Source organism: Hylobates moloch, unplaced genomic scaffold, assembly GCF_009828535.3.
Source record: "Hylobates moloch isolate HMO894 unplaced genomic scaffold, HMol_V3 SCAFFOLD_10, whole genome shotgun sequence".
Classification (NCBI taxonomy): Eukaryota; Metazoa; Chordata; class Mammalia; order Primates; family Hylobatidae; genus Hylobates; species Hylobates moloch.
Genome location: NW_026652285.1, coordinates 24950718 through 24968756, shown reverse-complemented (window position 1 = coordinate 24968756; position 18039 = coordinate 24950718). Strand labels below are relative to the sequence as shown.

Below are 18039 nucleotides of genomic sequence, written 5' to 3'. Positions count from 1 at the left end.
GTCTGTCACCCAGGCAGGAGTGCAGTGGCTTGATCTTGGCTCACTGCAACCTCCACCTCCCAGGTTCAAGTGATTCTCCTGCCTCAGCCTCCCAAGCATTTGGGATTATAGGTGTGCACCACCATGCTTGCCTAATTTTTGTATTTTTAGTGGAGTTGGGTTTTTGCCATATTGGCCAATCTGGTCTCGAACTCCTGACTTCAGGTGATCCGCCTGCCTCGGCCTCCCAAAGTGCTGGGATTACAGGCATGAGCCATGGTTCCTGGCCCATTTATTCATTTCTAATGGTGGAGAAAAATCTCTGCCTCATGGGGTTGCTGGTGGTTTTAAGTAAGATCATTGCTGTAAGGTGCAGTCATTTAAAATCCAGCCCAGTTGTTCTTTTTCCAGCTGAGTTCATCGCCTCTCCTCTCAATTAAACTCTGTATGTCTATTGTTGAACTTATCATTGTATTGCAGTGAGTTTGTCTGCATGCTTATCTGCCCACTAGACAGCGAGATCCAAGAGAATGGGTGAATAGGTCTTATTCCTGTGGCATCCTCTGAACCCAACCCAAGGCCTTGTATGGAAGACTAGAAGGTGGATAAATCATAAGTTTCATTCTTCTTTCCCTGTTCACAATGCTCAGAAATACCGATTATCCAGTTTGGAGGTGAGGATCCTTCTTCCAAGACTACCGGTAGCTCTGAGGATTCCAAATTTAGCACATCAATAAATAAACAGCTTCTTTATGGGTAGGTAAACAGCTTCCAGATCAACAAATGGTGGTATAATAAGATGTTCTTCTGCAAACTGGCCCAAACAACAATGAGGAAAAGATGCAGTAGTCCCAAACAGAACACACCAGTGAGGGGGTATAAAAGTGAGGGCCTGAGGGGGCTGTCACAGTCAGGTAGTGACCTCTCTGCACTCAGCACAAGGAAGCACGGCCACCTCCATCATGTCTGGCAGTTGCTGTTCTAGGAAATGCTTCTCTGTGCCAGCCATTTCTCTCTGCTCCACTGAGGTGAGCTGTGGAGGCCCCATCTGCCTGCCCAGTTCCTGCCAGAGCCAGACATGGCAGCTGGTGACTTGTCAAGACAGCTGTGGATCATCCAGCTGTGGGCCACAGTGCTATCAGCCCTCTTGTCCTGTGAGCAGCTGTGCCCAACCCCTGTGCTGCGAGCCTGTCATCTGTGAGCCTTCTTGCTCTGTGAGCAGCTGCTGCCAACCCGTGTGCTGTGAGGCCACCACCTGTGAGCCCTCTTGCTCCGTGAGCAGCTGTTGCCAACCTGTGTGCTTTGAGGCCACCATTTGTGAGCCTTCTTGCTCCGTGAGCAGCTGTGCTCAATCTGTGTGCTGTGAGCCTGCTATTTGTGAGCCTTCTTGCTCTGTGAGCAGCTGCTGCCAACCTGTGTGCTGTGAGCCTGATATTTGTGAGCCTTCTTGCTCTGTGAGCAGCTGCTGCCAACCTGTAGGCTCTGAGGCCACTTCCTGCCAACCAGTCCTCTGTGTGCCCACTTCCTGCCAGCCTGTCCTCTGCAAATCCAGCTGCTGCCAGCCAGTTGTCTGTGAGCCCAGCTGCTGTTCAGCTGTCTGCACCCTGCCTAGTTCCTGCCAACCTGTGGTCTGTGAGCCTGCCTGCTGTCAGCCGGTGTGCCCGACACCTACCTGCTCTGTGACCAGTAGCTGCCAGGCTGTCTGCTGTGACCCCAGCCCTTGTGAGCCATCTTGCTCAGAGTCTAGCATCTGCCAGCCAGCTACCTGTGTGGCTCTGGTCTGTGAGCCAGTTGGCCTCCGCCCTGTTTGCTGTGTTCAGAGCCCGTGCGAGCAACCTTGTGTCCCCAACACTTGCCAAGAGCCTTCTTGTTGTGTCTCCAGTATCTGCCAACCTATCTGCTCTGAGCCCAGCCCCTGCTCACCAGCTGTCTGTGTGCCCAGTCCATGCCAACCTACTTGCTATGAGGTCAAGCGCTGTCGTTCTGTCTGCCCTGAGCCAGTTTCCTGCCCATCTACTTCCTGCCGACCTCTTTCCTGCCGTGCAGGGTCTTCTGCATCTGCCATCTGCCGACCAACTTGTCCTAGGACTTTCTACATACCCAGTTCCAGCAAACGGCCTTGCAGTGCTATGGTTTCCTACCGCCCAGTCTCCCGTCCGATCTGCCGCCCAATCTGCTCTGGACTCCTCACCTATAGGCAGCCATACGTGACATCCATCTCCTACCGTCCTGCCTGCTACCGCCCATGCTACTCCATCCTGCGCCGCCCAGCCTGTGTCACTTCCTACTCTTACCGCCCAGTCTGCTTCCGCCCATCTTGCACTGAGTCTGACTCTTGCAAACGGGATTGCAAAAAATCCACTTCCAGCCAACTGGATTGTGTTGACTCAACCCCCTGCAAGGCGGATGTCTCAGAAGAGGGTCCCTGCCAGCCCACTGAGGCCAAACCCATCAGTCCAACCACCCGTGAGGCCGCAGCAGCTCAGCCTGCTGCCAGCAAGCCTGCCAACTGCTAAACTGGCTTCAGCCCCTCAATTCTTGCAAAGCAAGCCACCAGCTAGAGACAAAACTGCAGTGTCCTCCCCAAAGCTCATTATGACTTAGCTAGGAGCTCTTTCTTTATGCATTGTTACTCACCATCTGCTTACACCTCAAAGAACTCATCAGAAATGTCAGTATCCTGATCACTTAGGTGAAGGCCTTCTGGACAGTGAGAGGGAGACATTCCATGTTCTTGTCTTCTGCTGCGATTAAGCTGAGAAGAGCCGCTTTGCCGCACCGTCTCAGGGCTCTTTCCTGCATGTAGGTTTTTTCTGTCATCTTGTATGTGCTCCCTTGCTATGCATGCTTGTGTTCCTTAGGGACTTCTCAAATCAGGTAAAATACGTAACTGTCCAATAAAGGTGGCTAAGCTGAAGCGACTTGCTGTTCTCCTTGCTCTTCCATTAATGCCATAGTCTCATCAGTGACTTGCTTCTTCTTTAACAGCAGCTCCATTCAACCATCCATCCACCCACCCATCCCTCAGGCATTATTAGACAGCAGCTAGGTGCCAGGGACTGTGTTTAGCTCTAAGAATAAACATAAGAAGTCTCAGTCTTTGCTGTCAAGAAGCTCACTCTCTGGTGGGCAGCAAGACAAGTATGACATTCCTTTGTGCCAAGTACTCAGAGATAAGCACAGAGCACCATGAACTCAGCAGAGCGTGGTGGGGGAACAAGGAAAGAATTATTGGAGAATGTGATACTGGCATCGAGCCTTTCAGTACGAGTAGGAATTAACTAGTTACAAACAGGAAAGGAAAAGCTTTCTAGGCAAAGGAGACATGTACAAGTGAACGGGGCTTGAGAGCAAATTGTTCATTAGGCGAGGCATGGGAGAGTTGTTCTTCAAGGAATGAGGCATGAGGTCAGATCGTAGACAGTGATCTGTCTATGTTGGGACTGGCATGCTAGACAGAGGTGTTTGGGTTTGATGCAGGGCTGACATGAAGGCATCAGGGGGCTGCATGCAGAGAGGTAACAGGAAGAGCACTGGGTTTTGGAACATCCCTCTGGTCTTGGTGTGGAGAACTCAATGGAAGAACATGGTTCTGGATATAGAGAGGCTGGGGAGGAAAGGAAGCCAATTGTTTTTGGGTCCACAGTGGAAGAAAAACAAGTGGGGATCAGGGATCATACTTACAACAAAGAAGGTTGGGTAACTTGGATTTCTTGTGTGAGAATTTTGTTTATGTTCTCCTAGCTCCTCCAAGACACTCATAAGATAAATTCCATATCTTACAATCTCCAAGGACAGAGTCTCTTCAAAGCAGTCACTCCCTACACTTAGTGCACAGAATGGAGGCCTATTCCTTGTGCTCAAGGTGCACCTTGAGTCATCATGAGCACAGTGTGAGGGTCGACCAGGGCTTCTCAACTTCGGCATTATTGACATTTTGGACTGGGTGATTCTTTGTTGTAAAGGCTGTCCTATGAATTGTAGGATGTTAAGCAGCATCCCTGGCCTCTATGAACCAGATTCTAGTAGCATCCCTTGAGGGTGATGATCACAAATGTCTCCAGACATTGCCAAACATTGCCTGGGAGTGCAAAAATCACCACTGTTTGAGAACCACTGGGTCAGACTACGGCAGAGGAAGAAAGTCAAAAGCAAAACTTATCACACTGGTGTTGGATTTACTGTCTCATCAAGCCATTGAGATTTATCATTGTCTGCTTCCAGAGTCAAGAGGGGAGTTGGCCAGCCGGATGCTGTGGCTAAAGCCTGTAATCCCAGCACTTTGGGACACCGAGGCGGGTGAATCACCTGAGGTCAGGAGTTGGAGACCAGCCTGGCCAACATGGTGAAACCCCATCTCTACTAAAAATACAAAAATTAGCTGGTCATTGTGGCACACACCTGTAGTCCCAGCTACTAGGAGGCTGTGGCAGGAGAATTGCATGAACCCGGGAGGAGGAGGTTGCAGTGAGCCAAGATCACTCCACTGCACTCCAGCCTGGGCGACAGAGAGAGATTCTGTCTTAAAAACACACACACACACACACACACACACATACACACACACACACACACACACACAGAGAGAGAGAGAGAGAGAGAGAGAGAGAGAGGAGTTGGCTAGGGTTTTGAACCTCTGTGCCAAGCACTGGACTAAGTATTTCATATGGATTACAGCAATTCTGTGAAGTAATATGTATTCTCTCCTATTTTTTCCCCTATACATAAGATGCAGAATTTGAAGGACAAACAATCCAAGTGCCCATCAATGGACAAGTAAATTGTGGTATATTCACCCAATGGGATATTATACTGTGAAAATGACTGGAAAATGGTGACATGAAATAGCATGGGTGAATCTTACTAACATAATGTTGATTGATATAAATAAGCTCCAGAAAACCATATGTGTGTGTATATATTTATGTATATTAATATAATGAATGTATATATACACACACTCAAACATATATGTGTGCATTGTTCAAAAACCACAGACACACATATGTATGAGTATACATGCATTTATACACATATGCACACACACAAACACACACACATATATATATATAAAGGGAGTGATAAAATTCACAATTGTCATGGCTAATAAGTAGCACACAAATGACTAAAACCCAGCTCTTTTCAAAGCCTAGGTTCTGTATGGATCATGATATGTCTCAATGTGGTCACAGGTGTCTTTTAGTGCCTTGAACTACAGCAAGACAGGTGTTCTTGCTATTGATAGTTTCCTTTAGGAGAAAAGAAAACAAGAACAGAATCACTTAGAGAAAAATGGATGTAGAATGGATTGCTTTAAAACTATAAAAGTGGTATAGGATATTGGACTGAAGTTGATGTGATTTTTCAAATATACTCATGTTCCCATTTTGATTGACATATTTGGTAACACTGAAAGTATTAAATACTTCCTCTGGGAAGATGAAGAGTTTTGGGGTGTAAATATTCAGCAACAAAACGCAGTGCAATAAAACGCAGATTGAAAGATGCCAACATGAATACAGACGAGAAGGAGGGCAAAAGAAGTGATCCACAGTGTGACATAGAAACAAATTGTGGGGAAAAAGGCGTTCCAATGGCAGGGGAGAAGGTTTTCCAGACGTTGTTCTCATCAAAAATGTTTCTCTTCTTTTTAAAATGAGGGTGAGGAGGGTGCCAAGGAGAAGGCATTTTGTAGCTGGGGGTTTGCAAAGTACCCTTCAGCGTTTTCAGTATTTTCAATAATTTGTGAAGCAACCAAAACAAACAAACACCCACAAAAAACTAACCTGAGACACGGCAACGCAGTTGATGAAATCTCCATACTTTGAAGACTTAGGTAATTATCTAACACATCCAACAGACTGAGTTAGTGGCAGAGCCAGAAATCAAGGCCAGCCCCATCTGGCTCCCCACACCATGATCTTTCCACTCCGTCATGTGCCTCCAGCATGAAACAGGCCAGGACGTTGGCTGGTGTAGAACACTGGACCTGGTTGGTGATGCGGAGCCAGGACAAGCCCGGAGGAAAAGCAGAAGGGCTAAGAAAGTCCCTCATGAATTCCTCTCGGAAGGGATTGGTTTAACATTAACACTACTTTATAGTGATTTTTTTATTATCACTGCTGGCGTGTTTTTATTTGTATAGAATTCATATGCTGTTGATGCCCTAGGGTGGGTTTGATCCTTCTTGACGAAATATTTGGTAGTTTTAAAAATTTCCAAAATTAAAAGACTGTGTTTGAATGTATTGATAAGTAGAGGTAAGTATTCACACCAGTGTGGTCTAGCTGCTGATTACAGTCACTGGAGTGGGCGGAGGATCCCCAGGATGGGGCCTGGGCAACCTGCTCACGAGCCAGCCTGCTGCCATAGGAGTATTAGCCTGCAGCCACTATATCAGCGTTGCCTTCTCCCTGCCTCCTCAAAGTCAGGGGATCTAACAGGTGGTTAAGAGCAGGGGTTTGGCGGTCAGACAAAGCTAGATTTGAATTTTGTTTCTACCCCTTATCATTTGCATAATTTTGGGAACATGATTTAAACTCTATGAGTTAGTTTTGCCACTTCTTCTGTTTTTTTCTTTTCTGTTCTAAAAAAATCTTGAGAGGAACCAATTTGGGGGAGATTTTAAGCTTCCTAAAAAGGCCAATGAAGTTTTACATTTTAATCTTAACTTCGTTTTAAACCTGGTTTCTTCTTTATTTATTACTTTTTTTTTAGTTTTGCCACTTCTAACATAGTGATGAAATTATACTTACTAAAGTCATTGTGAGGATTCAATGAAAAATGCAGTCAAGGACTTCATCTAGTAACTATGCAATAAATGAAAGCCATTTCTATTGTTATTATTAGTAATAGTACTAGTAAACAAGTTTCAGGAATGCTAAATGGGAAGGTTTTAAAAAGAGGTAGAGGCACTTAAGTGTCCCTGGGTTCCATGGACTAATTTTCCATTCCCCATCTTGACACCCCCTCCCCAAACTGGGTCAAGGCTTCATTTCTGATTGAATGGTGCAAAGCTGCATTCCTGGAGGAAGAGCAGGGCCACTCTGGCTTGGCAGAGGCCTCCTGATGAAAGGTTAGTGCCAGGAAAGGCCTGTTTCAGTGAGGCTGGGGAGCAACCTGTAAAAGAGACAGCTCATCCAAGAGCAAGAGCAGTGTCAACGAATCCAAATGCAGCGCAGAAAACTCCCGACTCAACAGACACGTTTTCAAAGTTGGAACAACATCTCCCAGGCTCCTGAAGCCTGCTAATCAGATGTTTGCATGCAAATGAGTAAAAACAATAACAAGGAAAGATGCTGCATGTCGTGCCAACACCCCTAGTGAAGGACTATAAAAGCCCCTCTGTATCAGATGTCTTTCCAATGCAGGTATACTGAGCTTGCGACTTCCCAGCAAGGTCAGCACCAGCACCATGGCAGACAGCTGTTGTCCTGGAAACACCACAGCCGTTCCAGCTGTGCCCACCATCACCACATACCCAATTAAAGGTGGCTTTCGACATGCTCTCTGTTTGCCTAGTTCCTGCCACAGCAGAACGTGGCAACTGGTCACATGCCAAGAAAGCTGTCAGCCATCCACTGGTGCCCCAAGTGGCTGTGATCCTGCTTCGTGTCAACCTACCTGCCTTCCAGCAACATCTTGTGTGGGTTTTGTTTGCCAACCTATGTGCTCCCGCGCAGCCTGCTATCAGTCCGGCACTGGTCGGTCTCCTTGTCTGGTTAGCTCATGTCAGCCATCCTGCTTGGAATCTACTTGTTGTCAGGAAAAGTGCTGCGATGCCAGTCCCTGCCAGCAAAGCTCCTGCCAGCAACCTATCTGCATGTCTGGATCATGTCAGGCAGCTTGTGGCCAATCAGTCTGCTGTGATGCTGGATCCTGCCAGCCATCCTGCTCTGACGTGACCTCCTGTCCGGAAACTTGTCGCCTACCAACCATCTGTACAGCTAGTCCATGCCAACCAACTTGGTGCCAAGGAAGTTCATGTCAACCCGTCAGTGGTGAAGGCCAGCCCTGTAAATCAACTTATTATCAACCCATCTGCTATATTTTCAAGCCTTGCCAATCAGCCCTCTACATGCCTGTTCCCTGCCAGCCATTGACTTGTGTGTTCAGTTCTTGCAATAGTACTCGCTGTGTGCCTTCCCATTGCCAGCCACTTCACTGCCAACCAGCTCCTTCCACATGCTTCATCTACCAGCCAGTGGCTAACTGCCAGGCCCCTTGTTCTCCAAAGAACTGTTGCAAACAAGCTTCCTGTGACACTGTGATTTCTGGCCAACCAACTTGTGATGGACCCACTTCCCACAACCAGAGTGGCTGCAAATCAGCTTGCTGTGTGACAGGTTTAGGCACATCACCCAGTGGTGGCTCCAATTGCTTGCCGACTTCATGCCAACCCAGCTGTGAGTCCAGCTTCTGTAAGGCAACACTTTGTTAATGGAGCACTCTTCACACCTCCTCTTAGGGTCTGCGGCTGTCTATAAATGCATAGCCATCCCTGGGTGCCTGATTCCCACCGAGTACAAATGCTGCCTGCTTTCCAACTTTACCCTGATCCCACCTCCACATTCTCTCCAGGTGCTGACCAGGGAACTTGTCTAGGCACGAAGAGATCCTTCTTAACTGAGAATAACCTTTCAGCAACCTAGGACTACCACACTGCTGCTTGCATTTCCTGATGATGTCAATTCATTTCACTTTAGCAGACCTCTCTTGTTTCTCTTTCTTGATGCTGCCTGCTTTTTCAGAAGACTCCTTTGCTGCCAGCTGCTAATAAAAATGTGACTGGTTAAGTATAATAAATAAGTATCTTGGAGTGCTTTCATTCCTACGCACATCCCTATGTAGATTTCCTTCAGGTCACATTTGAACACAATGAGCTTGAGTCATTTAAGTCAGTGGGTCTGCATTGATCTGCAAAGGTAGCTGGTGTCTAGGATTATAGATTCTCCAGCTGGATGAGAGTAAAGGCAAACAGTTCACTGGCTTCCAAAATTTTCACCACCAAGAGTCCCTTTGAGCTGAGTGGGCTCATTTTCCCCATAGTGAGTAGACAGGAAGCTAACAACAAAAATGGTTCTGGAAAGCCACAGATGAAAACAAACATGAGTTATTGGCCATGGATAATAGCTTAGGGTTAATTCATTTAAGATTCTTTTTTTTTTTTTTTTTTTTTTGATACGGAGTTTCACTCTTGCTGCCCAGGCTGGAGTGCAAGAGCGTGATCTCCAGCCACCACAACCTCTGCCTCCTGGGTTCAAGCGATTCTCCTGCCTGGGACATTTTGTCAGCTGGCTAAGGAGAAATATTCACAGGATCCCTCTGTATTATCATAGAGCAGGCAATGAAGTGTATACTTGTAGGTGAGCAGCAATAATTTGGTAAATAGCACACAAATCTTCATAGTTCACATTTTTCTATCACTGATGTATACTTTGGATCCATAGAGAGACAATTAATGGTTCTATCCCCAGTTTTAGAATCACAAGCGTGGTAGTCATGAAAGAAGGTTCTGGGTCAAAAAAAGAGGGGGATGGCCATAAGAACAAAATCTAGCACCTGAACATGGAAGGATGTAGGTAGAGAATTTCTACCCGCAGTTGAATTGACTAATGTCAGCATTGAATCTCTTCTTGAATTGAATTCAGGAAGCATTGAATGCTTTTTGAATCCCTAGATATAGCTAGGCTTATCATTTCAACAGTTCAAGTAGCTAGATCTGTTCTAGTCTTCTGATGGGTATTTTCCTTTCATTTCTAACTATGTATGGGTATTGCCTTCGGTACCTTTTTTACCCACACATATGCACACATACACAGATGCATACACATACACTCACACACACACTCAGACACACATGCACACACACATACATATGCACACACACACTCACACACAGACACACACCACATTTCAACTTAGTTGTATGGCTGCACTTAAGGTTGATTTATTTGCTCCATAATTTACAATTGCCTATTAAACGTGCTTAGTCAAACCTGAGTAAAGAGCACTAAAAGACTGATTTTAGCATTTTAGTCTTCCCCATCTAACTGGTCCAGCTGATATCACCCTCTTCTTCCCCCTTGCCCTTTGGATGACTCCTGTCCCAATTTAAATGGTTGGGCTTCTGTCCTTATGTCTTTATGACCAGGGCCCTGACTTTCTCCCAGATCAGGCCTTCTCCCTTATAAGGGACCTTAGGATCTGCTCATAAACTTACCTGATGCTCACTGGCTGAGCATCTCTTGTTCCAGTCCTCTCAGTCACTGTGATTTGAGGTTCTCAGTAGTTAAATAGGTCTTGCCAATATGTGTGGGACATTCTAAAAAAAAACCTTATAGATGAAGGAAAACTAACCAAAAGAGCCCTGGAATAATGAGACATTAAGGTCCACACTATGTGTGCATAGGCTGAGCTGGTACCTGAGTGGAAGGGAGGGGCATGATGTCAGGCGTGGAGGGTGGGCTCTGTATAGAGATAACTTCCCCAGAAACTTGTAGCTTTTCCTATTCTGGTGCCTCACCATACCAAAGCCATGCCTTTTGCACTAATGAACGTGATCTTTTCTTTGTTTTTGCTTATGATGTTTTACTCCATCCCAGGGAAGAAGTTTTTGATGAAACGTTATGAGCTTTATTAAAATAAATTATTTATTTGGTTATTTATATGGAATGTAGGACTCACCCAATCCCCCACCCTTTCTCTTAAAATCACTAGTTAGAAAGTATATTTGTATAGAGGCAAAAAAAAAAAAAATCAGTGCATTAACTATTAGCATTCAAGTCAAAGTGTATCCTGTGGAAAGGTGATCAGGAATGTGGTAGATGAGAACCACCATTCCATAAAGATGCTTCCCTGATGGTAATTCCTTTGCAGGGAGACTAAGACTTGCAGGTTGGCTAGGTGCCTGTTGGGTTCAACTAACTTGCCACTGAGAAAAACACTGATCAAAGGGTGCAGGGGACTTTTCCATCTCTAGTTGGGAACTTTTCAGTGTGATCTCACTGGTCACTGAGGGACAAGAGTATGGGCGTTTGGCTTATGACCTGCTTGGAAATGCAACTCAGAGGAGGACTTCTATGGTGGTGGTGAGGAAAAAGCACTAGACCATGGCTCAAAGGAGAAGGCTTGAGTTGCTTCCTGGCCTCTTATTTACATATGGCCTTATGTAAGACCAGTGTGCTAATCTATAACACAAAGAAGTTAGTTTATTTTACCTCTGAGGGCTCATTTATTTACATGATCTTGTGAGTTTGTTGATGTGTTCTGTGAGGTTCTAAATATTCTCAAACTGATTAAGACTGAACCCTTTTGCACCTCTGGAACCGATGGGGAAGAGATTTGGAAGATATCTTTTTAGTATGCCATAAAATAAGAAATGTGATTGACTAAATTATTTGCATCTGAGGTCCAAAAAGAAAATTAGAAACAAAAAGGAGGAGGGGGGAGACAGGGAACTTGGTATCACAAAGGAAGTGCCATGGCTGGAATGTCTCCTAGAAACGATGTTTTGGTGGACACCCTGTGAAAAACCTCTCTTGAGACATGAATGGAACTTCACGGAAGATGAATCCTTAAGTAAGCCTGTGAAAGAATTCTCAAAAGTATTATTTCTCAAAGATTTCAAAATTAAAATAACAATTATATATTACTTTACAGGTATTAGATTTGCAAAAAATAGAGTGCTATATCAGAGCCCAGCAAACTTATTCTGTAAAGGGACAGATAGTACATAATTTAGGCTTTGTGGGGCACATGGTCTCTGCTGCAACTACTGAATTTTGCCATTGTATCATTGCATTGTATCATTACATTTATAGACAATATGTAAGCAAATGAGTGTGGCTGGGTTCTAATAAAACTTTGTAAAAACAGGCTGGGGCTCTATTTGGCTCATGGTGAAACGGGAAAAGTTTCCTTGTTCCCCTCGCAGGGCATGCAATGGGGGAGTGGCTGGCTTCTTCCGTGCCCTGCTGCTCAAACTCCTAGGGGAAGTATGCAGATGGGCAGGCTGTGGGGCTCTGACCCCACGGCAGCGTCTAGGGGTGAGTGTTTACAGCTGAAGCCCCAGTGGGTGTGTGTACAGGGTACTCTTTCGGTTTAGCCTTCGTCCATAGATGTGTTGTGTTAATTAGCTCAATTAGACCCTCCTGCCTTATTGCAAGGACAGAGGGCTTTCTGTATCCCAGGGTTTCCCGCCTTGGTGTACTGGAAGAATCGGATCACACGTGGGATTGGAGAATGAGTGCAAGGTTTTATTGAGTGGAAGTAGCTCTCAGCAGATGGTGGAGCCAGAAGGGGGATGGAGTGGGAAGGTGGTTTTCCCCTGGAGTTGGGCTGCTCAGCCAGGCTCCCCTCATTCCGCCCCCCACAAACTCTCCATGGTTCCCCCTGTCGATGGCCTGCCGGCTTGCTGGCATCTGCCGCTGCCTGTCGGTGTGTGCTCTTCCGCCGATTTGTTCCTCTCGGATGTCCAGCTGCCTGTGTCTCTTCCCACCAGGCACAGGATGAGGGCCTGGTGGGCCAGGGTGGTTTTGGGAAATGCAACCTTTGGGCACAAAAACAGAAATGCCTGTTCTCATTCATTCAGAAATGCCTGTTCCCTAGGTCCGTGGGCACAGTAGGGGTGGAGTCCTCGCCAGGGACCCACCCTTCTTCCAGCACTTCCCTGCCCCACTCCCATATCAATGGGCCATAGTTTTCTGACTCCTGTGCTATATAATGCTAAGTGTTGATGGGAGTGGGAATTTACAGGAATTTTCCTGCATTGCTAATGGGATTGTTGGCTTGTCTGGCCACTCTAAAAAACAACCTGAAACTATTTATGTAAATTATGTAAGTGATACTCCATGATCCAGCAATCCTACACCTGAGTGTGTATTTCCAGAAAATTCTCGCACAGGTCCTCAGGGAGGTGTATATGTGGATGTTCACTGTAGCATCCCTATGGTGGCAAAAACGTCAAAGGAAAGCTGGTGTCCACCACTGTGAAAGTGGGTAGGCAACTTGGTGATCCTCTTCATGGAGTATTATGCAGGAATTAGTAACAGTGGATTACATATACACAGTGTAGCATAGATGGATTTTTAAAAATTCTGCTTAATGACAAACCAGAATGAGATATATTACTGATTGCTATTTACATAAAGTATATGTGTACTAAACAATACTTTATAAGGATATATACAAATCCATTAAATAAATTTAATATGCATTGAATATACATTAGACAGAATAGCATAGTGTCCTATAGGAAAAGAAGGGAGTAAAGGGAGAAGAAGAAATAAATTAACTGATTTATAAGTACATAAAAAATAAAAAAGAGAGGGACCATGCAAAAATCACAGATGATGATAATTCAGTTATTTACAACTAAGGTCCCAAAAGAAATTTTTTTTAAAAAAGAAGAAGGAGAGAGAGGGAACTTGACACCACAAAGGAATTACTGTGGATAGAATGTCTTCCAGAAATGACATTTTGATGGACACCCTGTTCAAATTCTCTCTCCCACATCTTCCATGGAGATTTCCGTCATGCTAGAGGAAGATTATGGCTCTGGGAAGCAGATGCACCTCATTTCATATTGCATAGACTTTTCAACAATGTTTCTTACAAAAGGATGCAGACATTGTTTAAGGAGTTATATTAACTTTAATAATTCATTTATTGATACCAGGATTCTCGAGACACCTGAAACTTCAAATTTCATTTTATAATAGTTTTTTTTGACCCATCTAAGTCTATCTCACAGTTTTTGTTGTTCCAGTGACAGATTTCTCAGTTTTATAGGCAAATGTGTTTACTGGCCATCTGCCAGCATGCAAACTTCACATTCTAAACATGTCAAATGTGAAACATGGGTTGGGAAGCTTTGTGTCTTTAACCACGCTTGGCAACAGTTTAAATGACATAGCATGTATTTTCTCCTTCTAAGTTTGCTAGGGCTTGTCCATAAAACATCTGAATCTCCTCTAATAAGCAATGTTCTGCCAAGCCTGAACATGCAACTAAATCTTTCTTTACACTTATGTTCAGGGAGGGGAACAATTTTAAAAATACAAGAAAATTTTGAGAAAAATATTACAAGAACCTGCCTCCCCAAATTGGCATTTTCTTACTTCTGCTTTGAATCTTTATAAAATTAATTGAAATGAAACATTATACTTGTAAAGTTGAAGTCCCCTCTTGAGTCTCATTTCCCTTTTTTCATCTCGGATATAACTTCTATCATAATTTTATTGTATATTCTTCCAGTCACTTAATTTATATAAAAATATAAACATCTTATATTTATAAAGTATTTAAACAAGATCTAATATGAAGGATTGCAGATTTAAGAATTTTCATATGTGATGTAAAATTATGCAATTTACATTTTAAATTTCATTATTGCTTTTAAGAACTATGCATTTTGATACATGGACCTGTTTTATTATATTAGTTACCTATTGTTGCATAACAATTATCTCAAAACTTAGTGGTAGAAACAACAAATGTTTATTATCTCATTGTTTCTGTGGGTTAGAAAACTAGATGTGGCTTAGCTAGATACCTACAGCTTGGGGTCTTTTATGATTTGGTTGGTGAGGTATTGGCTGGGGCTGCGGTCATCTCATGGCTCAACTAGGGAAGGATTCACTTCCAAGCTCATTTATGTGGACGCTGGAAGCCCACTGGTTCGCACCAACTGTTAGCCAGAGATATCAGTTCATTGCCTCATGGGCTTCTCCATACTCTGACTGATTGTCCTCATGGCACAGCGTCTGGATTCTCCCAGAGGAAGTGAAGAGAAAGGTGAGAATTGAACAATGAGAACACTTGGACACAGGAAGGGGAACATCACACACCAGGGCCTGTCATGGGGTGGGGGGAGAGGGGAGGGATAGCGTTAGGAGATATACCTAATGTAAATGATGAGTTAATGGGTACAGCACACCAATATGGCACATGTATACATATGTATGTGCACATGTACCCTAGAGCTTAAAGTATTTTATATATATAAATATGTCACAGTCCCTTTACAGCCTAACCTTATGACATGGTTTGGCTGTGTCCTCACCCAAATCTCATCTTGAAGTGTAACTCCCACAATTCCCATGTGTCATGGGAGGAAACCAGTGGCGGGTGATTGAATTATGGGGGTGGGTCTTTCCTGCACTGTTCTCGTGATAGTGAATGAGTCTCACGAGATCTGATGGTTTTAAAAAGGGGAGTTTCCCTGAACCAGCTCTCTTCTCTTGTCTGTCACCATGTGAGACATGCCTCTGTTCAAGCTGGCAATTTGTTTGTATATATAATTTTTAGAAAAAATTTGTGGTTCTCCTGTGAATCTCTTGGAGTTTACTCTATTAGACAAAAGTTACTACCACAAATCATCTAGAGATAAACACTTGGACCCCTGATGTAATAGCTGAAGACAATGCCCTTAAGTTTCCTAGAAGCCTCTTTGATTTATCTGAGGCTGTGAGGTTCTCACTTAATATCTTTATTATTATTATTTTTTTTGGAGACAGAGTCTTGCTCTGTCACCCAGGCTGGAGTGCAGTGGCGGCGACCTCGGCTCACTGCAACCTCCACCTCCCAGTTTCAAGCAATTCTCCTGCCTCAGCCTCCCGAGTAGCTGGGACTACAGGCGCCCACCACCACGCCCGGCTAATTTTTGTATTTTTAGTAGAGAGGGGATTTCACCATATTGGCCAGGCTGGTCTCGATCTCCTGATCTTGAGATCCACCGTCCTCGGCCTCTCAAAGTGCTGGGATTACAGGTGTGAGCCACTGTGCCCGGCCTCACTTAATATCTTTAGAGGGGCTTTTGTATGTACTTGTTCCCAATTTTTCATTCTTGAAATGAAAATTATCTTCTAATTTTTGACTTTCTCAGAGCTTAACAAAAAATCTTATAGTCACACGTTAGCTTTATCTTTAGGGCATGATTTCTGGTATATCTGAAATCTGGTATGTCTTCAATTTGATATTTGCTTAGAAGTCATTTTTAAATTTTAGCATTATTTGCCATTGGAGAGGCTGAGGATTTTCAAAACAAACAATACTGTCCTTTTTTTTTTAATCAGCCCTTCTCTCAATTTATCTTTCTCTGCTCACATTTTATTATAATCAGCAAGAAGAAATCAAAGAACACCTTCAAGACTTTAGTTGGAAATTTCCTTAGTTAGATCACTCAGTTCATCAGGAACTTTTCTACTTTTGCCTCAAAACTGCAGGTGACAGAGTACCTTCCACCACTGCATAGCAAGAATTTTCCTTTCTCCAGTTTCCAATATGCTCATGGATTCTGTGGGTCAGAAATTCAGACAGTGTACAGCAGGGAGAGCTTGTCTACAATCTGAGATGTCTTGGACTTCAGTTGGAAATACCCAAATGCCTATGGGCTAGAATCACCTGGAGGCTTTCTGTGTAGGGACAAGTTTCCCCAAATCTAAGAATACATTTTTTTTTCCTCTGGGGTTTTAAATATATCAGTTTTGCAACAATTCCTATCTTTGAGAAGGAAACATCCTTTCCTTATTACTGTATATGGTATTCCCTTTAGCTCTGAAGGATGGTTTGGCAGGAAGTTGTTGACCAAGTGTAATAAATCTTATGGAAAGAAATACTCCGGTTAGTTTCTCATCTGGTTCCACTTTTGTGATGATGAGGATCAGGAAATTATTCTGGTAGTGAGTGACTGGGATGGAGGAAGGGGAAAACTCATGGCTGGAGAAGAGGTCAAGGAAACGAGAGATCAAGATGTTGGATGAATTATCCTTATGGAAGTTGAATTCACTAAAAAAAACAAAAAAAAGAGACAGGCCTAGAGGAGAAAAGAAAGACAGTGACCCACAAACAAATGCGTGGAATTGCCTGGAAACTGATGAAAACAGCCAATGGGAAGGATAATGGCAGTTAAATCGGATGGTGTAAACTTTGAAAACAACTAAAGTCAAGAATGGCTTTGGTAGTGGCAAAACCACTTTGAGACATAGGTTTCCTACTCTGACGGGTACCTTGGTTAAAATTCAGGACAATGGCTGGAACTTGTATGATCATTGCTTTCATAAGTCCTTTTTTTTTCTTTTGAGACAGAGTCTCACTCTGTCGCCCAGGCTGGAGTGCAATGGTGCAATCTTGGCTTGCTGCAGCCTCCGCCTCCTGGGTTCAAGCAATTCTGCAGCCGCAGCCTCAGCCTCCCAAGTAGCTGGGATTGCAGGCGTGAGACACGCCTTCATAAATCCTTAATGACTTAAGGAATCTTGCATATCAGTTGATCAAATTACCCATTTATTTACGCAACCATTCTGTGACATCCCTACTAGCTTTTTTGAGTCTGTGTTTTCCTGTCTCCAGAGAATAGGGCACCCGACTTCCCAAGAAAACATGTGTCTCTCTAGTCAGCTCCAGGAATGACTTTTCACTTATTTTTGCCTAAATCGGTGGTCTTGTTTCTTGACCCTATAAGGCCACACAGGACACATCTAATCCATCTTCTGCAGACAGGTATTGCTATGTTTACAGACACTAAGTCTTTCCCTTCCCCCAAAGATCTTCTTTTCTCTGGGATAATTATCACTGGATACCATCATTTTTCATTATGTGACTTGAATTCCAGTCCTATTCTCAGGATAGTTGCTCTACTTGGAAGACTTTCCAATTATTCAATATTCCTTTAAAAGGGGCATGGTCAGAGCCTAACTCATGATCGAATTATCTGTTAACCAGTACAGGATAGGGAATAGCCATCCTCTTCTTTTGAGCATAGTCCATATTTTCCGGGTCATGTCTGCCTGATGATATAATTAAATACTATTCTTTTGTTTGTTTGTTTGTTTGTTTTTGAGACAGAGTCTCGCTCTGTCTCCCATGCTGGAGTGCAGTGGCGTGATCTCGGCTTACGGCAAGTTCTGCCTCCCAGGTTCACGCCATTCTCCTGCCTCAGCCTCCCGAGCAGCTGGGACTACAGGTGCCCGCCACCACAGCTGGCTAATTTTTTGTATTTTTAGTAGAGACGGGGTTTCTCCGTGTTAGCCAGGATGGTCTCGATCTCCTGAACTCATGATC

At 44.1% G+C, this 18039-nt stretch overlaps 2 protein-coding genes across 2 annotated transcripts; both read left to right on the top strand.

Moving 5' to 3' along the window:
* The first annotated feature begins 891 nt into the window (after nucleotides 1-891).
* LOC116474151 (keratin-associated protein 16-1) lies at nucleotides 892-2495 on the top strand. The gene has a single exon (XM_032162623.2). It carries the CDS (start codon nucleotides 942-944, stop codon nucleotides 2493-2495), a length of 1554 nt encoding a protein of 517 aa, XP_032018514.1. The 5' UTR covers nucleotides 892-941.
* A 4898-nt stretch (nucleotides 2496-7393) lies between these two features.
* On the top strand, nucleotides 7394-8419 carry KRTAP29-1 (keratin associated like protein 29-1). The gene has a single exon (XM_032162745.1). The coding sequence runs from the start codon at nucleotides 7394-7396 to the stop codon at nucleotides 8417-8419; it is 1026 nt and encodes a 341-aa protein (XP_032018636.1).
* Nucleotides 8420-18039: the final 9620 nt, after the last annotated feature.

Coding starts and splice junctions, on each gene's coding strand:
- KRTAP29-1 (XM_032162745.1), top strand. CDS start 7,394: ATGGCAGACAGCTGTTGTCCTGGAAACACCACAGCCGTTCCAGCTGTG.
- LOC116474151 (XM_032162623.2), top strand. CDS start 942: ATGTCTGGCAGTTGCTGTTCTAGGAAATGCTTCTCTGTGCCAGCCATT.